At 39.0% G+C, this 16569-nt stretch overlaps 1 protein-coding gene across 1 annotated transcript in view; it reads right to left on the bottom strand.

Annotated features, from left to right (window-relative positions):
* Positions 1 to 16569, bottom strand: part of LOC126199009 (nucleolar protein 6) — a 160191-nt gene that overhangs the window by 91066 nt on the left and 52556 nt on the right. Inside the window, exons 5-6 of the mRNA XM_049935689.1 lie at positions 14049 to 14231; positions 573 to 879 (exon numbers count right to left, since the gene is read on the bottom strand). Coding sequence (XP_049791646.1) covers positions 573 to 879; positions 14049 to 14231 — 490 coding nt within the window. The remainder of the gene's footprint in view (positions 1 to 572; positions 880 to 14048; positions 14232 to 16569) is intronic.

Genomic DNA, 16569 nt, shown 5'->3' with positions numbered 1-16569 from the left:
TTTGATATGCACAGTCATTGTAAATGAGAGTTTAATATATAGCACCTCATTTCTGAGAGGTGTTATATTTATTTCAAGAATCTGGACACTGGATTGTACTCTTAACCTCCAGGAATAACTGCAGTACTTTCAGAAACCCAAGTCTGACAGAGAGATATTGGAGAGTGTGAAGAAATAACATAAAGACAAAATGAATAATAGGCAACCATAACTCCAGAGTTAGCTTTACATCACTACTTAATATCATGATAATTAGCAATGGAACTTAGCAGCTTTCAAATTGTAACTAACTTCGGAATTCATAAGAACAAAATTACTGACATTTGATTTTGTACAATATATATCTTCTACTCAAATGAAAATCATTTCCATTAGTGATTTGCAATGCACTTCCCATTTATTATACTTGGCCTCCCTGAATTGAGTAAACAATTACCTCACGTAGCATCAGTGTTATATTTTAAAGGATATATGTCACCAAATCAATCAAGAATTTTTGACAATGGTACCAAGTATAAATGGCTATTTTTATCCATAACTACTGCAACAACAAAAAATTTATTAAAACTTACCACTATCAGTACCATCAGAGTCACCAAAATACCACGATTGCCTCACATTATTTTTTGAAGGTGAAAATCGAGTCATCTTCAAAGATGTTGATTCGGCTGACAAATGCAACAACACAGTTACATGTTTGCTTAATTTACCAGCTGGCTTTAGTTTTAATACTGGTTTCAATGTATTGCCACACCATGTATGGAACATCACTTCCTCAAGTAAATCACTCTCTTGTAAATATGAAGCCAAGTATGCAAGGTACAAGGCACGTTTCTGATGATACCTCTGGTTCAGGTAATCAGTTTTTAGGAAGCATGCCTACACTTGCAAAACAAGAGAAATGTCATGATTAGTAACAGTTAACTGAAAACACAAAAGAAAAAATGTATAATAACAGAACTAAAATCAGAAGAATAACTCCCGATGCCCAACATGCAATAAGTGTGTAGATGCAAGATTCAAAGAAAACAAAAAATGTTGGAAATGAAGGCTCAAATGGCTCTAAGCACTATGGGACTTAATATCTGAGGTCATCAGTCCCCTAGACTTAGAACGACTTAAACCTAACCAACCTAAGGACGTCACACACATCCATGCCCGAAGCAGGATTCGAACCTACGACTGTAGCAGCAGTGTGATTCTGGAGTAAAGCACCTAGAACTGCTCGGCCACAGCGGCTGGCTTGGAAATGAAGAAATCTAAAAAGTTAATATTATTTGCTATTCAGCATATACCACAGTGTAACAACTAGCAAACTGTATTACACTGAAACCAACTTAATCTTTTGAAACAAAATGTTAAATCATTGGCAGATAAAACCGCACATGAAGAATGCAACTGTGAGACCATCATAAAAATGATGAATTACAAAACAGAGAAGTGTTAATAAAAATAAACAGTACGTAGAAAATTTTAAAAGTATCAGATAATAACGTAAACTCCACTTATACTGTACAGTCACTTTCCTTAACTGTATTCTTTATTTTACAAAAGTCATGATTAAATCACACATCAATTATAATAGCTGTGCCATTGGTTCCCATGAAGCAGGAACAGCAATAATGAATGTTGTCTATCCTGACACAGATCTCCTTCAGATATATCACTGGAGCAGAACTGTATTCGTACACACTAGGAGTTCTATTTGTAAATGGGCAGAAAAATGTATTAAAGACAGTAGTTGTTCAATCCAAAATTATGCATTAACATGTAGATTTAACCCTTTCACTGCTCAAGTTGACTTGTCGTGCTTACCACTCCTCAGATGCTGATGACATGTTTAAACACAGTCCTGCGTTTTCTTTAAGCGCTATTGATGTGTTTACACGTCCCGTTCCGTCAACTCTCTCAATACTGGAAATGAATTGCTTCTACATCTCAGTGAAAAAAACAGTTTCAAGTATTTACTGTACAACATATGTGCCTCACTGCATGCTATCATTTGTGGAAAACCTCGTTTTGATATCTCAAAGTGTTTATGACATATGAAAATTGTTATGACCACAATTCCCAATGTGCAGGGATGTAATTGGGCATACGGCATGAAGCCATCTGCCAGATATAACAACTGATAGCTCAAAAACAAAATGAGATCTCATCCTGCTCTCAATTTTAAATAAAGTTTCGACGTCTTATCTATGTTTCATACACAGAAACATATGAGCCAAAAGTCAACCATATGCAAAGTAAATGCAATGATTTTTACATCTGTAAATTCTTTAAAATTTCTTGCAGTACCTTATATAATTTAATGGAGCACAATAACTGGGTCAAACCACTGAGTATCGAGGTGGTGGAATAAACGCACCCTTATGCGAGCAATACAGCAACATCAAAGCTGCACTCAGTACAGAATACAGAGAGCATGTATGTAGCAATCGAGAGTTAACTAAAGAACAAAACAATCCATCTCATTATCCCACCATTTCAGGATGATTTAATTGTTTACAGCATCAATTTCCTTTTCTTTACACAAAGGGGTACAAGTTCAAAAACAAGTAAAAGTGAGACAAAGAATAGCAATAAGTTTTTGTCAGCGAAAGTATGTATGTCTATCAAGAATTCTTTAGACAGTATGACTCTGTACATTTGGGGGTTAACATGCATAAAGATATAGAGCCTTTGAGCAGAAGGAAATAAGTGATTTGTCCCTCTCATCCCCCAGTTTTCTAATATAAGCAAAAAAGCTTTACATCCATATACACTCTTCTGAATAGACTCAGATAGCACAGGTTCCTGGTATCACTGTTGTCTTTCCGGTTGCTTTTGCTGTCACGTTATTGACATTGTATTACCAATATCATTATTATTATTATTATTATTTCAAAGAGGTATTCCTAGCATTATTCAGGCTTGTTAATGTAGTTGTAGTGAAAATTTGCTTCACAATGGTATTACTTGCCTAAATAAAATGTCTTATTCTCCAGTATTTCAAGTGCAGTGAGAGTGACTTCAAATAGTCAAAGGACTCATAAAATCATTTGTATGTGCAGAAAGGGTGATGACAGCTCACAACTAGAGGAAACAACATTTTGCTGTTGCCCGTGTTTGCATCAGTATGTCATTGAGGCAAAATTCTGAATTCAGTCTACATCAATTTCGATGATCCTAATGTTCTCAGATACTTTTTCTTTCCCCCCCCCCCCCCCTCTCTGATAGATTCAGGCCCAGAAAGATCTTGAAAATTTTTGTACATTCTAACAATGAAGATCTGACATATGTGCAAGGATGAACTTCTAGTTCAACAGAAATTGATACTGAAACAGAAAATACTGGGAATACTAAGTGCAGAAATAACCAGTCAGGTGGTAAAAGGTTATCCCCACTACAACCCTCGCTCAACCTAAAAAAATGGTTGGTCATGTGACAGGAAAATCACAATAGAGAAAAATAAACAGAAAGCAGGGGAAAACAAGAGTCACACAAGCAGAACTTGGAAATGAATGAACTCAAACCCAAGTGTGAGGAATGTTTTGCAGAAAATGAAAGGGGAAGGACTGAAGCATCCTGGTAGATTGAACTGTGTGTGCTAGACTAGGACTCAGACCTGGAGCCTATGCCTTTCATGGGCAACTGTTCAACCAACTGAGCTGCCCAGGCATGGCTCACAACCTGCTCTCACAAGTTTACTTTAGACACGTCTCTTTCCTATGAGTATGGGTTGTGAGTCGTGCCCAAATAATTCGAATGGTCGAGTAACTGCCTGTGAAAGACAAACATTCTGAGCTCAAATCCAATTCTGGCACACAATTTTAACTTACCAGAATATCTCAAACTGGTGAGGATCCATTGCCAAGTGAAAATTCATTTTGGAGAGGGGAAGAACTTTTTTTGAGGATTTTGGGTTACTTGAAATTATTCTAAACACACTCATGCCTCAAACTTTATCACAACTATAAAAAATCAGACAGCAAAGAAAGAAAGTTGAAGATATAACAAGCAGAAAATGAGATTATTAAACCATCTATGAATCAATGGGCAATTACTCACCATTTCTACAGCATGGACTCCTGACATTAGTAAAATGTTTATAACCACTGTTGTTACAAAAACACAAGCTTGATTCTCCAGTATTACTGATGGTGATGGAGGTGACAACACAGGGCACATTCGCTTAGAAACCAACTCACTGATTCAAAAGTCAAGTGAGTCAGGCAGCCACACATCTGATACCAACATATGGAAGCCACTATAGAAGAACAACTTCATCAAAATGTACCTCACATTTCACTCCGAGTTATCAGTTATCACAAATATACGAAGAGTACACCCGCATATATGGTAAGTCAGAAGAGCAGCCTTTAAGTTTAAGTGTGTACATGAAGATGTTTAACATTTTTATCAAGAAACCAGAATTGTTACGAGCTTCATGAGCAAATTTCCCATGTTTTAGAATAATTGAAGTTGGAGCTTCAGAATGACTTGACTGTTTACCTGGAATTGGCAGATGTGGCATACAACACAACAACTATGCAAACAGGAAGTCCTTTAACTGTTAAAACTAAAGTAGCTATAACTTTTGACATGCTGTAGTGCCTGCCTACCACTTTACTAGAAAGTAGTTTGGCAATTTGCGAATACATTTCATAATTTAATAAGGCTGTAAATTGTCAGCAGTGTCTGTTCCTTCAGACACGCTTGCAGGTCTCACAATTAAAGCTTTCAGCCATTGGCCTTCATCAACAATACACACACACACACACACACACACACACACACACACACACGCAAACGCAACTCAGACACATGACTGCAGTCTCAGGCAACTGAAAGCACACTGCGAGCAGCAGGACCAGTGCATGATCGGAATGGTGACTGGGTGGGGGTAAGGAGGAGACTGGGGTGGGGAGTGGGAGGGATAGTATGGTGAGGGGTGGCGGACAGTGAAGTGCTGCAGGTTAGACAGAGGGCAGGGGAGGTGTGGGGAGGGGGGTAGCAGAAAAGGAGAGAAATAAAAAGACTGGGTGTGGTGGTGGAATGACGGCTGTGTAGTGCTGGAATGGGATCAGGGAAGGGGCTGATGGGTGAGGACAGTGACTAACAAAGGTTGAGGCCAGGAGGGTTACAGGAACATAGGATATATTGCAGGGAAAGTTTCCGTCACTGCAATTCAGAAAAGCTGGAGTTGGTTGATAGGATCCATATTGCACAGGCTGTGAAGCAGTCATTGAAATGAAGGATATCATGTTTGGCAGTGTGTTCAGCAACAGGGTAGTCCACTTGTTCCTTGGCCAGTTTGTGGGTGGCCATTCATGCAGACAGACAGCTTGTTGGTTGTCATGCCTACATTGAATGCAGCACAGTGGTTGCAGCTTAGCTTGTAGACCACGTGACTGGTTTCACAGGTAGCCCTGCCTGTGATGGGATACATAATGTTAGTGACCGGACTGGGGTAGGTGGTGGTGGGAGGATGTATGGGACAGGTGTTGCACCAAGGTCTATTACAGGAGTATGAACCATGAGGTAATGGATTGGGAGCAGGGGTTGTGTAAGGATGTACAAATATACTGTGTAGGTTTGGTGGATGGCGGAATATCACAGTGGGATGGGTGGAAAGAATAGTAGGCAGAACATTTCTCATTTCAAGGCAGGCCGAGAGGTAATCGAAACCCTGGCGGAAAATGTAATTCATTTGCTCCAGTCCTGGGTGGTACTGAGTTACAAGGGGAATGCTCCTCTGTGGCCGGACGGTGGGACTTTGGGAGGTGGTGGAAAGATAAGGCACTGGAGATTTATTTTTGTACAAGGTCGGGACAATAATTACGATCAGTGAAGGCCTCAGTGAGACCCTCGGTATATTTCGAGGGGGACTGCTCATCACTGCAGGTGCGACGACCGTGGGTGGCTAAGCTGTACAGAAGGGACTTCTTGCTATGGAACGGGTGGCAGCTATTGAAGTAGAGGTATTGCTGATGGTGTCCGCCTTTTGAATCTATTTCATCCTTTTTGCAAATTTTGACACTTATTTGGGTGTATTTTTGCAAAATTTCGCATTTTTCCACCACCACGGATACTTTCTCCTTCCATCTGCGTCAATACAGAAAAGTTTCCTTATCCCTAGCCAGATCCCAGTCCCGCATACTGTTCCTGCATTGTTGCTTGGCTCGTGGTATCCCCCCCCCCCCCTAATTCCCTTACCATCAAATTACCCACCTCTGGCTGCCACCCCTCCTTTCACAATGACCTCCACCTATTCAGATTCTGCCAATCCTTAGCCCTCACCAACATAGACCTGCAAAACCATATCAACAAGCCCAAACCTCCATGCAGTACCTTCTCTCCAACCACAAAATTCTCCTGCTACACAATCCCAAATTCCTGGAACCAATAACAAACATGGCTGTAAGTTGCCGCAACTACCGTCAGAAACATACGAGTCACAACTGAAGGAACTCAACTATGTTCAAAATGTTTCCATTGGCATATTTTCTAGGGGGTGAATAATATGCTACGTAGTGTGAAGGGTTTTTATAATACTACTACAGCGCAGAACAGAGAAAATGACAACTCTATACAAATTACTAAATCAATGTCATCCACCACATTTTTCTGTGTGCATGTCAACATTAATCTCAGTAAGTGTTACAGGAATTTTGATATGGTTTTCACTAACAGATACACCAATTCCTGAAGAAGGTTTGTGAAAGTAATTTGTAATTACAGCAATCATTAGTGTGTAATATATGTATTGTTATCTGTTCCATATTTAATGGGCATTAGGTGTGACATTTCATGGCAATGACGGAAACTAAGAGCTGGTCGGCTATAGATGAGGTGGTGTCTCATGGGGAAAGCAGTTGAGTAATCAACTGCTGTGACTGAGGAGTACAGCAAAGCTTGAACACTATCTACACATATTATAAATTAAAGTATCTCATCACTTGTTTCTGTTTGTACGTGAAGGCTAATCACAGTAACTACTACAGGTATTTTGATGTTGTTTTCACTAACAGATGGACAGATTCAAAATGAAGATTTGTGTATATATTTTATTAATGCTATGCCAGACAAGTCTTGGCCGTAAATACTTAGTGCTACCACATGAAGCCAGAACAGGTCACTAGTCTACTTTTTTTTTTTTTTTTTTTTGCCTGGTGAAAAATTGTGGATAATTTTCTGCCCAAAGCAGCATAAATTTGGTTTACAAGATACGAGAGTGAAACTTGTGACAGACAAATTCATGAAGAAGAGTTTAAAGTTGCACTGAGGCAAAATGTAACACAGAAAAGTTCCTCAACAAAGCAGAATTTATTCTGGGTGAAACAGCTTTATTTTGAAAATAAACTTCTAGCATCACACTTATCCATAGATGACCAATGCATGGAGCACAGAAACACCAAACAGGAACAGCAGTCACATTAGCTTTCAAGCATTTGCTCTTTTTCGAGCAAAAGTACACACTTTCACACATACACAACCACACAGACACCCAAATACACACTTCCTTTGGAGTGTGGATTGTGTGTGTGTGTGGGGGGGGGGGGGGGGGGGTTGTGTATGTGTGTACTTTTGCCAGAAAAAGAGCAAGTGCTTCAACACCTATTGTAAGTGCTGTTCCTGTTAACGTGTTTTTGTGCTCCACACACTGGTCCGCTACAGGTAAGTGGTTGCCTTCCCTCATTTTATGTATTGCTCCACCCAGGAATTTCCATTATTGTTGCAGCTAAACATTTATTTATATTAGCGAAAAAATTATACTTGGTCTCAAGAAAACTAAAGATCTATGTTCTCTTCTATTTGTATGGCATTCTCATTTCCATTGATTTTGGCCAAGAAACTGAATAAGAAATGAAAGACAAATTTGGGAAAGAAAAAAATTCCTTTCAGGCTTTCTTGGTGAATTTCACTGATGAATTATTCTCATGGCAATAACACCCTGAAGCAATGTTTCACTGAGTTTCAATGAGATTCATCATCTTGAGATTTCAGCTGAAGATGATGAGTAGGAAATTTGTTGAATTGTTACTTCAAGAACTCTGATATTCTGACATTCTGAGAATATTTCATTGTAAATAAAAATTCTTTTAAAAATTTTCCTTTTCTTCTCCTCAGTAATTTCCTCTACTGTAACCCCCTCTTTAGGGTCTGTAACATTTACTAAACACAAATAAACTTTGTTTAACAACAGATTAAACTTGTCTTCAAAAAAGAAAACAAAATAATTGCTCTTGGACAAAAATATATGCAACTCTTCCTGATTGATATGCAATAGTTCCTGACTGAATATACATGGTGTATAAGTGGACGAGAAAAAAATTCCCGATTTTCTGGTTAAAAATACACTTCTTCCTAGGTGAAGATACACTTTTCCCCAGGTGAGAATACACTAGATCTGGGGTGAAAGTACATTTTTCCTGTGTTAAGTGGAAATATACTTTTCCTTAGAGCTGTCAAATTTGTCAATCCTTTGAATGGTATGGGTTTTATAAACTGGCATAGAACTTCTTGGCACTTTAGGGGGAAAAAAACCAGCATAGTTCATGTCACATGATCTCATCAGCCATGGCAGATACTCAAAGCTTAGGACAGGTTATGTAGTCTGCCAAGCAACATCACTGTTAAGTAGTGCAAATACACAAACGAGAAAAGTTAATGGTTTAAAGCAATATACATACAGTACAGCTACATGAAAAGTTAAGCTTTCACATATAATGTTGGTCATCAAAAAATTTTTGCCTTCCCCCCCCCCCCCCCCCCCCCCAATAGCACAGTTTAAATCCCAGCAGCAGAATATTTGTGATAAGCATGATTATAAATTTTACTACTGTGCACTGAACATTTTGTGGGTTACCTGGCTAAATACATGTTCTGTCAAGCACTTTGCCTTTTCTCTAGAAAACCCAATTACATGTGAAATTGCTGAACTCGCCTTGCCTTTCTTTCTTTATTTAAGGATAATTATAATTTTTTGCCATCATTATTGCATAATTTGTAATCTATGAAAGAAATACAATAAATATTAAAAACTGATCTTGAAGTCTGATCTGTCTTAGTGTGTGTTACCCTATAAGACATATCTAACACAAATATGCCAGTAAAATTTCAAATAATGGTTTAAATGGCTTGTCTTTTGGGGCCAAAATTTTTCTAAGTGGCTGGTCCTCAAAGTGTTAAGTTTTGAATGAGAGTCAAAACATTCTGTGATTTAAGATATTCATTACATATTCTCACATGTAACATTACTCATCTTGCGTAAAAGGAAATTTAATTTGGAAGTGACACTTTTAAATTCACCATTCAAAATATTTTTCCGTGACCGGTTTGAAATATAAACGCTTGTGACATCAAACTCATTGAAAGCCATTCACTGTTACAAAGTACTGCATATTTTGTGTCCTAAAACCTTTCACACATTTTGTGTTTGGCATATGCTTGTGGGTGCAATGTATTTTGTTTGTTATTGTAAATGATGCATTTTCTTTGCAACTAACATTTTATTTTGGTGTTATTCTCTTGTTTCTGTTTAATTTCTGCAGTATTATTCTGTGATAGTGGGCTAAAGTAAAATTCTAACAGTTCTTAGCAGTCGAAATTACAACAATTTTACTGAAAACTTCCTGGAGTTCTAAAAGTTCCTGAGTTTTACTTGCATTTTTCCCAGATGCAAGAACTCCCATGTTTTCCCCAGATTTCCCAGTTGTTCTGGGGCATATACACCTTGACATAAGTCCAAGCATTACTACTTCTTTATGCACGTTTACTGAATTACATAAATAAGAATTTCCGCTTGAGTCTTTCAGTGTTGGAAATGATACACTCATCAGCTGAAATACTGAACAACAAAACTCTAAATCAGTCCAGGTAACCAGCAGTGGCAGTTGTTGTGCAGTTGTACAGTTGTAAAGGCAAAGGTATGACAGCAAATGTGAGTAAGGCAGCCACTGGCTGGCCTTATGCTTGCCCACTTAGGAAGTTCATGTGACCAGATTGCAACATCGTCAGCTTTCTTGCAGCAGGCACTTTTACTATACTAAATTCCGAGTTACCCATTTTCCAACAGAGAGCTGAATGAAAATATCAACATCATGTTTATTCCTAAAATCAATACATTATGCACCCCATACACCAGGAGGCTTTTGACACATTTAAGATCTAAAGTTTTCTCAAATTCCAATGCAGAACAAGGTGCTGATGACTTTACTATCAAATCATTCTGGTGACTGTTTAAGATTAAGATGGTAACTGATGCAAATGGAGGTGAATGATATAGTGAAGAAGAGTGGTCCACTATCATTCCAAAATGTATGAATGGTAATATGGAGTAAAACACTGTCTGATGCTGCACCAGTTCCAAGTAATGAATGGGAAAGTTCCAGCATTATTCCACCCATAGATAGCGGGCATAGTGCAATAAATTAGTTTCACTGATGTTGATGAAGAAGATGCATATGTAGTTCGCAGCTCTTGTCCCAAAGAATAAAGCAACAAGAATCTGATGGCTGTTCTGGTGGATAGTAAGGAAAAAAACATCTTCTGATTTTTAGATACTGGAATAACAATTATTGAAGACAACCAACAGAAACAATAAAGGGAAGAGAGCAGTTGAGTATGTTCAAATATGTTATGAAGACCTGGAAGATTAATTTTGGCTGTAAATGTGGTGTCTCTTGAAAATAGCCTCAAAAACTGAATTAAGCATATAATCTACATCTGATGTAGATGATGCAGAAGCTATATTAGTTGTGAAACTGAACTTTTATTGCAAAACAATTTAATTGAATAGATACAAAATCAACTCACCATGCAGCAGCAGAACACACGCACAAAAGAAAGTTATAATTAGGCAAGCTTTTGGAGCCAGTGGCTCCTGCTTCAGGCAGAAGGGTTGAAGGGGAATGAAGCGGGGTGAGAAAAAGGACTGGAAAGGTCTAGGAAAATGGTTAGATTTCGGAAAAATCACCCAGAACCCCAAGTCAGGGGAGACTTACCAGATGGGATGATAAGATGTCTAAGTTATTGCCCACTACACCTCGAATAGCTTTTTGTCGCCCTCCCAATGTCCGCAATATTCTTATCAGACCCTATGCTCCTTCTGCAGCCACCTTGCTACCCTATGGCTGTAAGCCCTGAGACTGACCCTGCTGGAAGACTTGCCCTATGCACCATACTACCACCACCTATATCAGCCCTGTAACTGGTCTTTCCTTCTGAATCATCAACAGACACACAATAGATAATGTGACCTGTTGATGACTCAACACTTCTGCTATTTGGTAAATGGTCTCCTTTATTCTTAAACTAAGTACTTAATTGTAAGGATACAAATATTTTATTTAACCAATAAGCTAAATAATTACAAGAAAATTGTGATTTTGTACCATCATAATGCAAAAACATTTGTTTATAACAAAATACCATAACATACATCATTTTCCCTGTCCTCACATAAAGTGCTGTGAAACTGGGAAACATCAATTGAACGTTTTATCCTTTCCTTTATGTGACAGTAATTGCTTCTCACATAATATGTTCTATTCAGTTGCATTTGATGTCAGAAAAGCTAACAATTTTGTTTGATAGGAAATATTAGACTTATTCTCATTATATCACACAATGGAAACTCCAGGTTGGAATATCAACAATAATAGGAAAAAGAAAGACCGCTAGCCACAGTAAAGATGACACATCGAGTTGTAAACAGGCACATCGAAAAGACTGTTACACATTTAGCTTTCAGCCAAAGGCCTCTCCAGAAAGAAGAAACACACATTCACACGAGCAAGGACAGCTCAAGCACACATTCACACGAGAAAGGACACATTCACACGAGCAAGGACACATTTACACAAGCAAGAACACATTCACAAGAGCAAGGACACCTGAAGCACACATCACTGCCACATCTGGCAGGTCAGGCCGAAATGCAGTTGTCACTATATTCTTCCCGGGTGTGCAGCCGGATCATAACGTCATCTTGACACGATATTTCAGCGGTCCAACTGGCCGCCATCTTCAGGTGAGAGTGCTGGTACACGATCTCACCGCAGTTCCGGCAAGATCGTGTACCAGCACTCTCACCTGAAAATGGCGGCCAGTTGGACCACTGAAATATTGTGTCAAGATGACGTTACGACCCGGCTGCACACCTGAGAAGAATATTATCAATTATTATGCTGGGAAAGCCTTTGGAGTCACATGCAGACATGCAGCTGTCACATTGAGCTGTAATCTGGAGTGCGGCAGGAAAGGAGGGGGGGGGGGGGGGGGAATATCAGGGTACAGGTGGAGGGAGAAGACAGTGCTGCCTGGCAGAGCATGCAGCAACTATGCAGAGGCACAACAAGACTGCCAGGCACAGCACTGGAAGGCTGTTGGATAATAAGGTCTGGGGGGTGGGGGTTACTTATCCCGGCCTCAACCTAAGATAACATACTGTGTCACACCCTCCACCCAACGGTCTCCAAACCCTCTACCCCTCTGTCCTATCACTCCTTCCTATTCACATCCCCTCATTGGGTGCCACACTCCGCCAATGCACCTGCCTATTTTTCCCCTTATCTGCTCCTCCCCTTTACCACTCCCTGCCTCCTCCCCCCACCTCCCTGCCCCACAGCCTCCCAACACTGTGCCTGATAGTCTTCTCAAGCCTCCATCAAGTTTCTGCATGCTCCACCAGACAGTGCTCTACTCCCCCCCCCCTTCCCCCCCCTGCCCCACTCCAGACTGCCACTCAATGTGACAGTTGCATTCCAATACGAGCTGCCAGAGAGGATAATCATTGTCATGCCTGTCTGCAATTCAACATGTCATGTTTACGGTGAGTAGCAAACTTTCCTTTTCCTCATACCACTAACCTCATTATATAAGTGACAAACCTGTTAACACTGGATAATTGTTTGTGTGCCATCAGTGCCACATTAGTACATTTCATTGGAAAAATAAGTACAATGAACCAACAACAACTGCAAAATGATCTTTAGTTACTAATGACTATCAAAAAGGGTATATTACGGCAGATTCACATTTGATGGAAAATCAGCGGGACAGAATGTCAACATCAAATATTTATGCATTACATTTAATCCAATTTTAACATTCACTGTCAATTTAACAAAGCAGTAACTTCATGTATTTTTTATGAAACTGGTATGATACTGGCATCTATAGGTGGTACATTACGCTCCTGCCATGTCCATACTTTTTTTTAGAAAAGTGTTGTGGAACAAACAAGTTTCCTGCAATCTTTTATCAAGAAAAATGCATCAGTTTGAATTCTATTATTTCTGACATGCAAATATTTAGTAGGCACAGAAAAAATAGTCTTGGTTATTTCTTCTGTATCTAAAGATCTATTACGGTTGCAGTACCAGTGCTACTGTGGTAGTTTTGGAGAGGAATGATTTTAATTGCAAATATTTTGTTATTTGTGTCTGCATGATATGAATCAGCAAAACTGATGTTCTAAAAGGAAATGCATCCCTGCATTATATAATTGAAAAACTACTTTCCATGCCATCATGAAATGTTGAATTAGTTTCAAATGTCTGACAGCCAACAAAACTAAAAACTAAAACTAAAAAGTAAGATATCGTCGTCATCTGAATAACCACCTGCAGTTACCAGTAAAAACGTACTTCCTCAATTATTCATGGTTAATACTGACCCTTCAGAGCATCATAATATATATTATTCATATTGTCAAATAGTTACAAGGCATTAAAAACAGAAAGAAGAGCTGCAAGGAAATAACACTGCAACTGGCTAAAAGTAAGACTGATGTTAACACATTCTGATTTACTGTATGCACATTAATGAAAGTTTCACATTGAGATCCCTTACTCTCATAGGAGTACTACTTGATAATTTCCAATTATCAAGCTAAAAATGTTAGTCACATAATTAACACAGTGATAAGATTAACAATAGTGTCAGCACAGTTTCACATGCTGTTTATGCAATTGCTCTTTATAGCCTGGTCCCACAAAGAACAACAACATTTAACAATATTTACTTTTGTTAAGTTTTAAATAATAATTTTATTGACAAACCTGTGGCATTTCAACATTGAGGTCCACAGTGACATCTGGCCCAACACAGCACTGTAGCCTCCAAGAGCCAATCAAGGAAATAGAAGTTGGTCGAAGAAACTGGAAGATACCTTTATTGCAAACAAGGTTGGGAATAAGAGGCATCCTTACTTTCAGCTTCTTTAGCCATTTCTGATTTGTAAGCTACAAAATAAAAGCAAAAAACAAAACATATTTGAAACTGTAGAATGTATTCAACTATTAACTGTACTTGTTCTTAATGTGCTATTAACAAGAGGCCTGTTTGAAAAAATAACCAACTTTTTTCTCATAATAATATTTTAATCAAGTCACAGATATTCAGAACTGGTCCATGTTCACAAACAGGCAGTGTCGTTTCAGGACAGTTTTAGTTCAGTGAGCAGGCTTGTTGTGATGAGGGAGGAACCATGAGTTGTCTTGCCCCATCTCTTCTCCCTCAACCCCATTCCTCACCAAACACATGTTGATAACTGGACTGTCATAGCATAGAGACACTTGTCTCCAGTTGGCTGGTTGGTTGATTTCAGGGAGGGGACCAAACAGCGAGTTCATTGGTCTGATTGGATTGGGGAAGAATGAGGAAGAAAGTCGGCCATGCCCTTTCAAGGGAGCCATCCCAGCATTTGCCTGAAGCGATTTTGGATAATCGTGGAAAATCTAAATAAGGTCTGCCAGATGCGGGTTTGAACCATTGTCCTCCCGAATGCAAGTCCAGAGTGCTCACTTTGTCTCCACTGATAATTTTTTTTTTTTTTTTTTTTTTTTTTTTTAACATGGATGTTATGTCACTGTCTACTTTTTCAAGGAACACCTCACTAACATCATTGTTCTGCCCTTTGACTGCAAAACAATACTTAGTCATTTTTAGTGCATGGTAAAAGTGTAGAAAAATTTGAAACATGTTAAATAAAAAATAAACCAAACAAACAAAGACGTTAACAAACTAGTATTCAATTAGATCAAATTAATGTTTAATGCTATTAATTTCATAGTTCCATAACAGTTCTTTGTTCAGGGAGCTTAATCAAGAGATAGCCTTCAGAGAAGCTTTTATGAAGATATTCCAGTCTCCTGGAAACAATAATCTTGAACATTCTTCAGTAATGTGATATACTATTCATTGTGCCATAATCACATTTAGGGCTATGTATGATGCATCATTTTTGAAGGGCTGTTTTCCATCTTTATAAGGGCCATTCAAATGAAAACTGAGTACCCGCCATAATGGGACCACAGAATAGTTCCATTCAAAAATAATCATCATCTGCGCTAAGACATTTACCCACTGGGAGATTAAGCAATCAATTCTCATCTCGTAGAACATGTTTGGTCATTGATGGATCCACAGCCACACCTGCTCTCACACTTCCTTGTCTGACTGAAACTGACATATATACATGTCTTTTTTCAGGACACGAAAGATGTGAAAAATGCATGGTGAAAGATCTGCACTGTACTGAGGATGTTGCAGAGTTCATCAGCCAAATTGCTGAAGCAAAGCCTTTGTCAAATTTGCAGTGGGGGTGAACATTATCACACAACAGGCTGCTTCTGCCTGACAGCATTCCCAGGCGTTTTGACTATATGGCACATTGCAGTTTCTACAAAGAGACTCGTGTGGACAGCTATGGATTTCTTCGGAGGGCGAGATGTGGGACATTTCCATTGTTAGCTTTACCATTTGCCCTCAGGCTGTCACAATGCTGTCGAACGGAATCACCCTCTTGCACGATAATGCCCACCCCCATGCTGACAATTGGGTAAACGTTACGCTTCAGCAGTTTGGTTGAGAAACACTGCAACCTTCCTCCATACAGCCCTGATCTTGCACCATGCGATTTTCACATTTTTGGCGACCTGAAGAGAAACATGCATGGAGTCAGTTTCAGTCACATGAGAAAGTGTAGGAGTTGGTACAGTTGTGGATCTGTCAGTGGCCAACTGTGATCTACAAAACAGGAATTAATTTTCTCATCTCCCAGTGGGATAAATATCTTAACACATGTGATGATTACTTTTGATTGGGATCATTTCTTCGTCACATTGTGGTGGGTGTTCAGTTTTCTTTTGACTGCCCGTCATACATGCATGGTTCTGAAGTGGTGGAGGCAGCTCCAGATTCTGCTTGGCAGTTGCTTGCATGTGGGTGGCATGTCAATATAATTCACTGGTCTTGTCCAGAGACTTGAATTAGATCAGCACTGATCTAAATTGCAAGGAATAGGTTGATGAATATAGTTGAGATCTCAAGACACAATTTCTGGACTTAAGCCTACTATGTGGAAGGTTAAAAAGAATTTCAATGAGTGGACAGTTTCTGGGAACTGATCCATTGCAAACATTACACCACTCCGGTACACTGCCTATTGTCAACTCAGATCTGGAGGCACTGTATTAGACAAGACATCAGCTTGTTATGCTCAGACAAAACGTTAAAACTCTCATCACATTTGTTTTTACATCTGTCAACACATATGCTGCTGCCCTATGAAAATAAAAT

Source organism: Schistocerca nitens, chromosome 8 (assembly GCF_023898315.1).
Source record: "Schistocerca nitens isolate TAMUIC-IGC-003100 chromosome 8, iqSchNite1.1, whole genome shotgun sequence".
Lineage (NCBI taxonomy): Eukaryota > Metazoa > Arthropoda > Insecta > Orthoptera > Acrididae > Schistocerca > Schistocerca nitens.
This window is presented reverse-complemented; position numbering and strand designations above follow the sequence as displayed.